This window comes from Labrus mixtus, chromosome 11 (genome assembly GCF_963584025.1).
Source record: "Labrus mixtus chromosome 11, fLabMix1.1, whole genome shotgun sequence".
In the NCBI taxonomy this organism is placed as follows: Eukaryota; Metazoa; Chordata; class Actinopteri; order Labriformes; family Labridae; genus Labrus; species Labrus mixtus.
Window position 1 is genome coordinate 12422247 of NC_083622.1, and position 12457 is coordinate 12434703.

Consider the following 12457-nt stretch of genomic DNA (forward strand, 5'->3'; position numbering starts at 1 on the left):
CACTGCAGTCCATTGATTGGTCAAAAGAATCTCACTTCCTGTACGACAGCGGTAATAAAGGACAAACACAAAACGCTGGATGTTTAAATATCCTGTTGATTTGGAGAGACTAATTTAAAGGCTGTTTTTGATTTCTGCAGCTATTGCCAGCGCCAAGCTCCGCTCCGTGGACGACCTTCCTAGGAATCATTGATCTTTGTTTACTGTGTCACGTTCTTCTTCTTTGTTGAATTTATTGACCGTCTACACCAGTGATTCTCAACTGGTGGGTCGAGGAGACGTTTTCAGTGGGTCGCGAATGTGTGCCTCGAAACAAAATGCTGTCTGTGAAGCGCTTTTAAAAAAAAAAAAAAAATTGTTTCATTCAGTTTCTTTATTCTATCACGCTTTGTACCATTTGAGGTCCAAACTGCACAATTCTTCTTCTGAAATCTGATTGTCTGAAAAATATAAGAAATTTGGGTCTTGAAAGAGTAGTTGGTGGGTCCTGAGGCTTGACCAGTTGAGAACCACTGGTCTCCACGGTGTCGCGCCGCTGTGATTTAGTGATGTGTTAAGGTACGGTTAGGCTGCGGAAACGAGAGCAAGATCAGGGTTTACCGTACCAAACCAAGCCTGACCGCTTGGTGGAAAACGGGGCTTCATTCTTTTTCAAGTTTCTGGGTTGTTGTTCCAACTTGAGCATGCGTTCATGAGCATTTTTCCAAAACGTGTTTTTCCCGATGTGTCCGACACCACATGAATGCAGGCTGAGAACAGAAGTCCACAACCAATGAGGTAATAATTCACTGCAGCTACTTTGATTTCTTGTACATAGTCTATGCTTTATTCATACAAAACTACATGGATTTATATTTCTTACACTCAAAGACAACCAGGGTAAAGCAAAGCATTTTATTGCAAGTATTAGTCAAAGATACACTCCAAACTGAAGCAAAGCAACACTAAAAGGCCAACGAACCTATGAGAGAGAGTTACAAAAAGAAAAGACACATTCAAACGTAGAGGAATAGAGCTGTTGGTACAACAGAGACTTCGCAGCACAGAGAGACTGAGACATGGATCGACTGGTGCGGAGAAGGCTCACTGTTCTACGTGTACATAGTACACCTGTTTGCTGGTGCCTCGCTCGGAGGTATCAGAGCCCCAGATTTTTACTTTGAAATAAAACTGAAACAAAGAGTGAGATGCTACATGGAAATCCAATCTGACAATCAGCGCACACAGGCGTTAAATCCTTGGCCACTGTCGAGTATCTGTCTTCAAAACCATCATGTGAATAACACGGCGTCAGGAGCCTAATCTCTTGTGCAATTTTTGGTTCAGAGTCATTATTGGAATGATAATGGCATGAAAACAGGTTAAACGAGTGGTAGCCGTGGGGGTAAACATTACAGTAAACGTCGATAGACGAGGACAGAGGGCCGTTTCTATTTCAACTTTGTAACAGGAGGGACAGCACTCAAAAAGCTCCATGTCTCTGGTCCTCTGATTGGGTGAGGGACAACCAATGAAAACAGTTTAAAAAAAGGAAAGAAATTCATGACAATAGAACTCATCCTTGGTTCATTATACAGGCACAGGTCTCTGTAATCCAGCACCCGGGTCAAACTGTATCTGAAAATACTGCTCTTTGGATTTGCCATCAGTGGAAAAACATGGAGCCCACAGAGAGACATGGAGAGCACTTCTTGCAATTGTCTCTTTGCATCGTTAAAACTTTCTTGGGATTAACCTTCATTTTTACCCTCCATGTCCCTCCAGGGGCTCCATAGAAATAAAACAATAACCAGCTTTTGATTTTGAAGTCATCAATAGTTTTGACCTCTTCCTCATTTTTGTGTTTGCTGATTTATTTTTATTTTTTTAAATGCCAAGAATTTTTTTCAAATGCTGTTTGACCCCCCCGACCTCGTTCCAAACAGGACAGAGTCATTTCTTTAAAAAGCCTATACATTGTTGGTACATTACAATCCTGTAGCAAAAGTAGTGGTTTACATGAGAAAATCAAAATAAAAAAAGAGATGACGAGACCGGTATGTTCGTTAGCTTGTTTTCATGGTAGGCGACTAAACACGGGCATCGCAAAGTAACACAGAAATCTGTAGAATGTGTAAGAACGCACTTAAGGTTGAGGCATGTCTTCTGTGTTTGTGGAATGAGACCTTTTGAACTGCTGTGAGGTGTTCTGGCACAAGAAGAACTAAACTTGACGAGTTGAAAGAGGAAAGAAAAAAGCAACACGCGTGTTCAGATTTACACCAGGATCCGAAGATGTCTTGAATTCTTGCTTTCCCGCCTGCTCTCTACTGGCTCTGGGAATTGACATGGCTATCGTACCAATTAGCAGCTTGCGACGAAAAAAAACAAAGTCAGCTATCGGACACTTCAGTCAGTGTGGTTCAGAAATGGGTCCCTTCGTCAGAGGTCAGCTGCAACTTGTGGGGGTTAGCGTTTGGCCTTCTAAAGTTGGTTAAAGAAAAAATAAAAAACTGGAGGGTTAAAAGAATATTGAGAAAAGGACGAGGAAGATTTGACCTGCAAATATCAACAACAACAAAAAAAAAAACATGATACACAGCTCTGAATCACCAGGTCAAATCCTCCTTGTCCTTTTCGTCCACCTCGCTTCCCCCTCCATATTGTTGTGCTTGCGTGTCTAAGAGAATAAGGCGTCATCATGGAGGGGGAGGGGCTAAAGGCCTCGTTTCACTCCCGGCTCCGCCCCCACCATGCTGCAATACGATGCGGAGACTCCAGCCGCTTGAACGCACACTCTCAATAAATACACCATAAAATATTCCGCACATAATATATTTCTTATATAAATTTGAAAGAAACAACACATTTAAATAGGACAACAAAAAACAAAAAAAAAACAAAAGTCGGCTCAAGAACATTTCGTCAAATTCAGATAAGTGTTAAGACAAAAACAGAATATTTTTTTTTACAGTTATACTTATTCAACTCTAAAATAGTTACTGTATAAGAATATCGCAATCAGGCATTACTCAAGCATTATATGTCATAATAAAAGCAGTTTGCAGGGTTTTTTTTTCTTTCATGAAGTATAACAGATGCAGCATACCAAGGTAAGTGAGGTGCAGTGTTTGTAAAGATTACACCCCCCCCCCCTCCCCATCCCCCCTTCCCCATCCCCATCCCCATCCCCTCCCCATCCCCATCCCCTGGACTGTAAAGGTACCCACAGAACTACAGACCACCCTTCAAACTTTTCAGTCGTCACCCTCCCTGCTCAGGACTGCTGGGGCACATTTTCCCTCCATCAGAGGCAGGACACAAGGCAGGGCACTAAGATGAGAAAGGGGCTGCTGCTGCTGCTGCTGCTGCTGCTAGGGCTGGGCGTCATGGGAACACTTTAAATACTGACTCTGGTTGCGTTTTATTTAATCGATAAAACTAATACAGATGTTCCAATACCAGGTTTTCCTTTCCGATAACTAGACCTAAGTATCACCTGATACCCGAGAACCCCCTCAGATACCAGTGTGATTAAAAAACATTTGCATCATAGCGCTGTACTGTTGCTGCTTGATAAATTACTAAAATTACTTGAGTTTTGGGAGAAGAGGATACCGATACTGTATTTTAGATGGAATGAGATATTGTCACTAGTATCATTATCGGAACAACTCATCATTTATTTACCATAAATCAAACTTTTTTTACATCCTACTTATGCTAATTTTATTCTTAAAATGCCCTTCAAGGAGAAAATCTCGATACTTCAGTCAGAATATACTTCAGTAAAAAATACAAGACTTTTCAAAAAATGTAAGTCTCCTACATTTTTTTTAATCGGGAGGCACCGATATCATGTTTTGACACCCAGCCCAAGCTGTACATACATGTCCAGCAGAGTTAACCGGAGGGAATCCTCCACCCGAAGGCAAGCGAGCCGCTGACAAAGTCACAAGAGCATGAGGCACACTTTGAACAACGGGCCGCTTCTGTTTGGTAACACACGAGTCCCTTTCGACTCCTCGTTTTCATCCGAGGTTGGCATCCTCTCGTCCCCCTGGTTTAAGAGGAGGAGATCAGGAATTGGAGGGAAACCTCTTGGGCGTGTGTGTCTGAGTGGGAGTGGCAGTCTGTAAAGTGCTGTGCTATGTTTGTCATTCTTGGGCAGGGCCGTGTCACCCTAGTGTCTTCTAAAACGAACCCCAACAAACCTCTCAAACCACCCACTCTTATCTCACACACATTTCACTGTACCATCGACACCATTGGTCCAAGACACTGAATGCACTAGGAAGCGAAAGCTCAACCACAACCATATACTTGGCTTTTTTAAAAATCTATTATTTATCTGTAGACTTTAGTTCTAAAAACAACAAACACGAGTTTGCATTGCCATCTCTCTAACAAACAAAAAAAAAAAAGAGTGTGTAGATGCAGCCGTTCCTGCACTGCAATATGTTCTTGAAAAGGAGATTTTGTTTTTATCTTTCAGTTTACAGCACCATCAAGAGGAAAGGCACTTTCTGTGGACTTTTTCTCACTCCATTGCTACCTTCCACTGCAACTCAAATCTGAGATTTATTGATCCATTTCTCAAAATGAAATACACCTTAACTCGTTTGAAATCAGGACACTGACCTTTCAAAAGGTAATTTGGCGATTTGTCAGCACCAGCCTCCGTCACTTTCTGGATAAAATGTTTTGTTTTTCCAAGACTTGTCTTTACTGTTAGCTATCCTAATTGAGAGCCAAAGGTCACAGCTAGCCGCAAGCTATGTGTGTCCTTTTCATTTCAGTCAACTCAAACAAGTCTTTTTTAATAGAATTGGAAAAACAAACAAATCTATTCCCCGGCTGTATAACAAAGAGAGAAAAACGAGACACATACATTACGTCTTCCCTCCGAGCGCTCACTGCCACAGACCCTGAATGGCCGCTCTCGTGTTAGGTCACTTCACTACAAGCGAATATTTGCAAAGCAGAGCTCATGACATTTCAGCTGTGCGCGAGGCAAACACATCTGCTATGTAAACATGTGTTCAACGGCCCTCGAGAGTGTAGTTCATACACATACTGAACATCCATTACAGACAGCAGAGTAAGTGAGTTATTAATGGAGTCAAATCTTTACAGTCAACCATCAACACTTTCAACACAACCTGCCACAAAATATTCATCATCAGTCAGCTTATATTCCTTCTAAAATCACACATCCTTGAATGAACTGAATCGACTTTATCTCACTGACGAGACCACACTATTGTCCTTCAGCTTTTAATCAGTCTTTGCCTCCCTGGGAGGGGGGGGGGGGGGGGATTGTACGGCCGTGGAATGTACTCCTCTGGCACATTGGGAGTAAATGTTTGGGAGCAAAAGAGGAAAGCGAGCAACAATAAGATTACAGGCTTTGTCACACTGCAGATTTACCGGGAGGCTGAGTCTTTGTGTTTTGCGAGGACATGAAGTGACTCGGAGTCTGAGGAAGCAACAGAGGTTGCAATCCGGAGGTAAAATCCCCCCACCGAGGATTTAACACAAAGGGGAAAAGAAATGGAGAACTACTACCCCTTGTTAGGACATTGTTTGATCAAACGTGTCCTCAAAGACGATGGACAACCACTTTGAAAAAGTCACTCGCCCGTTCCTTTTTCAGGCGTGATAAGGAGCAGGCATCAGCACCATTTGAAGAAAACATTCAAGAGCAGGAGCTCCATACATTAACTATTCGTCTTCTCCTGTCGACACTTAACATGTTGTTTCTAAATACAAAAAGCCTCCTGCAGTGCAGTTTGTGATATTTCCTCTCTCCTCGACAACAAACCTCCAACAAGTATGACCATCTACCAAAATAAAAAAAAGAAGAAAAATAACTGTCAATATCTCGCAGTTTTTTTATCCAAACATGAAAGCACGAGGCGGTTTGAGTCCACATCCCGATCGATAACAGTTTGACAGTCCAAACACGACAACCCCACCACTGTTCACACGTACACCACAGTGACACAGGAACAAGTCAACAGTCTATTGCGATAATAAAACTTTGTTATTACATTTTTGTTTTTACTTATCAGGATACATGTTTTTACTAAGATTAATATTTTTTTAGACTACATTTTTTTTTCAATTCTGTTAGCAAAAATAAGTGGTGTGCATTAGATAATTTAAAATGTACAAATATACTTTCATCTGGCTTTTTTTTTTATAAAGGCTTTCAGATATGAGTGAAATCATGAAGGCTCAAACCCACTGGCCAATGAAAGGCAGTCCAAGTGTAGGACCCTAAGTCTCCGAGGGGGACACGTCCACATGTGTACCGTTTCTACATTATTTCTGATCAGAACTACAGAGTGAAATCCCTCAATCTAGAGCTCCCCCTCCCTCCCCCCTGCACTGACCACAGCACGTTCTCCTGCCTTTATGTAAGTGAGGCTTTTTTTCCATCTTCTACCTTTTCCCACCTGCTCATCTCGAGTCTCACAAAAAGGTTCAGCTTCAGACAGAGTAGCACCACGCCTGTGTTCACGCCCTAAACACAGCTTCTTTTAGTGCAGATTACTTTTAAAAAAAACCCTCCCCCTCCGAAACAAGCTTCAGCAGCACAGAGGAGCCAAGTGGCCGAACACAATCCAGATACACGTTTTCATATCGTCACATATCGGCCACTTGCTGAATTCCTCCGCTTGAATCTGGAGCCAACTCTCAGACGGTTTCACGGGCAGGGAGTAAACCTTGTCCACGACAAATGAAACTGATTATTGAAAGACTCATAATGATGACAAGGCTGACTCCATTACCCATGAAACCCCCCCCCCCCCCCGTCATTTTTTAGGTACGAGCGCACTGTAGCAGCTGGATCCATGTCTGGCTAAGATTAGGCAAAAAGACAACTCGGCAAAGCCACTAACACAGCTAACACTGCTGTATAGGCGAACACAACACACACAGTGATTGTAGGATGATTGAATGAGATGTTTAGAAAAGTCAGTAGACAGTTGTTGAGAGGAACAAGAGGCATCGGGTGAACTTTCAAAACAAATCTTATGCTGTCCATTTATTGGAATATGCTTCTTGGTTATTTAACCCCGCTGACATAGGCTCCAATAGTTATTTACTTTTAACCACTGAACACTTAACCTCCACCAGGCACTTGAATACTATCTCTTTATGGCCTTTTTGTTTTTTCTCTCCACTTTGCTGCAGTTACATGAGAAGCTTCATTATTCTCAAGAATGAAGAAAATCAGCCTCATTAACAAACCTCGGAAATAACACCTGGTGATAGTAAAAGTCTCCTCCAACCACAGAGGTCCATAACATCCTTTCAATTCAAGTAAAAACATGAGAACTGCAGGGTTGTTGTTTTTTTGTTTTTTTTGCCCAACGGCAAGGACAATATCGTACAACGCGCTGATCAATCGTCTCACAGCGGAGCAATTCATGAAAGTGCCCAAACTCTTGGGCCAAAGTCCCCTACAATCCTCCTCCCTTCGTTCCGCCTGATTATTGCACTAGAGGAAACCGTCGACGTGATCTCGATTCACCCACCATCTCAAACACAACAGAGAGAAATGTGATAAAAAAGCACCGAGGGGGGATAAAAGCATGCAGACTAATAAGGAATGAGAATAAAAAATAAGCTTGCATGGTTTAAATGATTAATCAAAAAAATCATAAAATGTTTCACATAATGTAGAAGAAAAAATAAACTGAATTAAATAACAGTGTTATACTTTAAATGAAATACATACTGTAGAGTAATTGATACATCAGCCACTATGGGGTGACTCTGTTTCAATGAGACAGCCGACTGTTTTAGTTCAATCACAACTGATTGTGTAACTCTTTGTTGTGATTTTAAGGGGGCATGTATACCTCGTCGCCAACAGGTGGCAGTGTGCTCAAAGTAAACTCTTGCTTTCACACACTATAATGTGACAGAACAGACAAAAAAAGAGATGGAAAGGGGACAATAAAAGTGGTAGCTTGGATGACTCGAGTCCGATAGAATAAAAAACACAACATAAATCTAACACGAAACATCTTCAGACCCTTCCTTTCGCTCTCTTCTCGTTTCTAACACCGGAGAGATTCAACAAACGACAGTTTAACTGGCAGAATGTAAAAGTGCTGCTGCTCTGACTGACTTGAGGTACTGTAGATGGCAAAGGAGCACGTTAATAGACTAGAGAAAGAGGTTGAGCTAAAAGAAAAGGGAAAATAAAATAAAAACAGAACAACCATCAGGCCATAAGTAAAGGAGACAAACGGGGGAGAAACAGAGGGAAGGGGTAAAACAAAGGGGGCCTGATGAGGGAGAAAACAAACTGGTTGGCTGGTTAAATATTGCATAATAGTGCTGAGTTTCTGTCTTGTTTGTATTTAAAGCAGCTTTTGCATCCTCAGTCCAGTGTGGGGGTGCCTCCTCCCCTCGTTCCTCCCTGCTCTCCTCTGCACAGTGTCAGGTCCGGATTGACTAGGCGTGTGTGTGTGTGTGTGTGTGTGTGTGTGTTGGGTTGGGGGACTTGCACCTATGAGGACTCTTTGACTGGCAAGCCAGGCGTGCACAGTTGTGTCAGTGTGTATTTCTTTTTCTTGTGTGTGTAAAATGTGGCAATGGTTTGGGGAGGGGTTGGTGGTGCTCAGGCGAAGTACATGGTCCTCAGGGTGTCGTGGTGAATCTGAACAGCTTTGGCCAGCGCCTGGGGGTCCCGACCGTTACTCTGACCAGAAACATGGCTGCCCTCAGCGCTGCAGACAGGACAGGAGAGGTGCCGTTTTAGGATGGGTAACAAACAACAATGACATGTATGCAGGAAAACAACAAGTAACACAAGACACCCTCAGAGTTCACGACCTTTACACCCAGAGAAGAAAAGAAAAGCCTTCCACTCCTCACCTGTCGTGTTCTTTGTCTACCAGATGGTAGCGGGCGCGGAAGGCCACCAGGTGGGCGTAGTAGGCAGGCGCAGGGATGGAGACCGAGCGGGTACAGCGCACGTAAGTGTGGCACAACTGGTAGGTGAGCAGCTGGAACTCGTCAGCGGTAAAACAATTGTCATCCCACAGAACGTGGTAGTGGGAGGGCCGACTGGTGCCCTGGAGGAGGAAATTAAATTCCACTTTGTATGACTATTAGTTTAAAGATACAATGTTTCATTTACATTTTAACAAGAAATATAGGAACCTGCTCAAGTGGTCTAACAAATGGAAAGAAAACAGAAACCTCAGGAAATCACAGAACTACCTTGAGACAAAGAGGTAAAAAATAAAACAGAGACATTATATAGAGACAGTATGGGATCACCTGGACAGAAAAAGAAATAGAAGACAGCCTTAATCTGATGAAGAACTCAGAGAAGTGCTGAAGAAGCCTGGTATCATAAACTAGAAGATAAAGAAGCAGTAACTCTGACATCTAGTGTTTCAAATGGGTACTGCAGTCCAAATTCAAAACAATGGAGAGAGCAGTCTCCCACCGCCCCCCTCCTCTCTGGAGTTGATGTGCACACGAGTTGCCATGTCGCGGACAAAGAAGCTTCAGTGTTTAGCCAGCTCTGCATCAGTCTGTAAACCTTTCTGTGTTATAACAACCTCTCTTCATTTTCTAAAGTTTCTAGTCGTGGAGCTCATTAGAAGAATGAGGCTTTTTAGATCGGAGAGAATCAGTTATTTCCGAACCCATTTTCTTGCCCGCTGTAACACCTGTTGGTTTGCCGTTTTCCAGGCAAACCGAAGAGAGCATTAAAACCGCCTCCATTCTCTGGTCCAAACAAATACAGAGCATTCTGGACCAGAAGAAAAACTTAGGAGGACTTACTGTCTGCTGCATTGTTGTCAGAGAAGCCAGCTCTTCAACAGAGCATGTTTTCTTAATGTCTGATGATAGAGTAAGGTCATATTTTGTTCAGTAGAAATCTTACATATTGAGAACTTCAAGACTCTATCCCCAAAGAAGAGCTCAAGGTGTGCCAAGTGCAGAGGTACTGAATACTGACTTTTGTACATAGCAGCCATTTGGTTCTGAAATGTGTTTCTTTTATTTCATGTACATATTTCCTGGATTTTCTGGATGTATTGTAATAAAGAGACGGGTTGATGAGATTGATGGTCATTAAGATGTGCTTTAACAATGCTAGTGGTGGCCTTAGACTTTAGCCCAGAACTGCACATCAAATATAATAGAATGAATACGTTTTCCAACGAGGATGTTTCATGTAGACGATGTATATCTCTGTGTAGTTACTGTGTCTTAAGGGCAAGAATTAAATCAACCAGGTATTTCATAGTTTGAGAGGAAAGCGCTGTTGCAGAACCTCGCTGTCTTAGTTTGAATACTAGGGAGGAGATTTTAAAAGATGGCTAGCTGGAGGACAGGGTTGCTGAATTCAGTCCCTTATTTTGATTTCCTTATTATATAACTTTCAGTAAGAATATTACACATATTCATATAACACTTTGTGAAGCTGTTTATTTAATTGAGTTAAGCTCCATTCCACATTAGAAAGAACAAATGTTATTATTTGTTGTAGCTCGATTAAGTTGGATTAAGATCTATAAAACTCTGGGGTAAGTGTGCAATTCTTGAGAGATCTAACAATGGATCAAATACAGAGAGGAAAAAAGCTAATATTTCATTTTTCTCTTGCAGCCTTGCATTTAATTTCCAAATCTTGTTTACTACCTTTTTTTCAACAATGCTTCGCTCTGCAGAGGCTCACAGTGTTCAAATGTGGAGAGAGGCAGAGAACACGAGAGGTTGTTCTGACCTGTATTCCAGCGTGACTGCAGAGGTAAAAGTCAAACTCATAGGGATGCGTGATGTCCGTATCCACAGTAGTACCAGCAGGAATGTTTCCACTGCGTCCAACCTGAAAAGAAGCAGAGTTAAGGTCAGTTAGTCCCAGGTAAAGTTTTTCCGCTTTTTCCAACCATGTGTCACCGTGAAAGCCAAAACAAGCGTAAGAGAAAATGGAAAAAGGTGAAAAAAGAGAGCAGAAAAACATGCTTTGAAAGCACTAAATGAGCAGCAAAAATTCAAATAATGTGAGCAAGATCTAGCTGATGGACTGACCCAGGCCAAGCTTTACCAAGTGCTTCCCAATCAACCAATTAAAGGCCTAATGCCCCAGAGAGCCTAATGCTCTGTATGGAAGTGCCTGCACTGAAAATAAGGTTGTTAGTGGCCGAGTCTTACTCCTATGGCCTTGAGTGCCACTCCACAGCTCTCGGCCTGCATCGGGCCCTAATGCTTTAATCGAACGTAATTATAGGGGTTAGGAGGGCGAACGGTGCAATTGACAAAAGGTAATTAAGGAGAGCCATTTTGAGTACTTAACATGCGGGCTTGGATCATAAAGCAGAATATGGAACAACACATAACAGACTGTACTGACTTTAATGGGGAAACATCGCTCTGCCATTCTCAGAAAGAGTGTGCGTGTGTGTATGTGTGCATCAGTCATGTGGACTCACTCTCTCGTTGCGGTCGGCACAGAAGAGGCGTGTGTGGTGGCGTTTTTGCACAACAATATAGGTGATGCCGGGCTGGTACTCCTTCTCCAGGCTTATACAGGCCTCACGGATGGCCAGCAGCTCATAATACAGCACCTGAGGTAGAAAGACAAAAGAAATGTAGTTTGAAATGTTCATAAAAGGTGTCCTTGAAAAGTATTAACTTTTAATGTATTCACAATATGTATCCCTTTATCATTGTGTACTGTGCATTGTGTAACTGTCAGTTTAGTTTCAAAGAAGGATGATCTATATGGGTCATTAGTCACATGTGTTTACACAGCGACAGGGCTTGAAATGGTCACCCACCAAGCACCAAATGCAAACAATTTTATTTGGCAACTAAATCCCAGAGAGCCATTCTCCCACATGGCAATGTTTGTAAAGTATGTCTTAAGAAAAACTATGCAGAGTTTTCACAGCGTTTTGATGAAGCTGCTTCTTCCTCCTGCTTCTCTGCTGCCTGCATGTACGAGCTTCACCAGGCGGGCTGATACACACAAACATACACTGAAGCGCACACACGCCCACGCGCCCACAGGAACGCCAGCCACCACGCGCCACTGTTTACCGTGTGGGACATCAGCTACAATTAAAACAAGAAGAAGATAGAAAAACAAATACAGAAACTGAAAAATAATACAAAAAAAGATTAGAAAATAAAGAGGACAAGTGCTCAGTGAAGAACCCCTCCCCATCCCAACCACGCCCCCATGCACCACTGATAAGTTACACAACCTGCCACATGGCCCCTGGTTGCCACAGCAACCCAAACAGCCCTGCCACCCCAACAAACACAGGTTCTGCCCATGCTGCCCAGCCAGGCACCTGCAACTCTGCTTTTACCTCCCCTACCACATGACCAGCTATATGTATTACCGGTATATATTTAGTTGATAGAATTTTTCTCAGGGAAATGTACTGAAACAAATGTGTGGAATACGGTAGATTTGATGTGCCCTGCC

At 42.5% G+C, this 12457-nt stretch overlaps 1 protein-coding gene across 2 annotated transcripts in view; it reads right to left on the bottom strand.

Annotated features, from left to right (window-relative positions):
• Nucleotides 1–880: 880 nt before the first annotated feature.
• ago3a (argonaute RISC catalytic component 3a) overlaps nt 881–12457 on the bottom strand; it is a 39183-nt gene continuing 27606 nt past the window's right edge. For both annotated transcript variants that reach the window (XM_061050109.1, XM_061050110.1), the window contains exons 16-19: nt 11454–11588; nt 10748–10849; nt 8878–9077; nt 881–8729 (exon numbers count right to left, since the gene is read on the bottom strand). In XM_061050109.1, coding sequence (XP_060906092.1) covers nt 8621–8729; nt 8878–9077; nt 10748–10849; nt 11454–11588 — 546 coding nt within the window. In that variant the 3' untranslated portion in view covers nt 881–8620. The remainder of the gene's footprint in view (nt 8730–8877; nt 9078–10747; nt 10850–11453; nt 11589–12457) is intronic.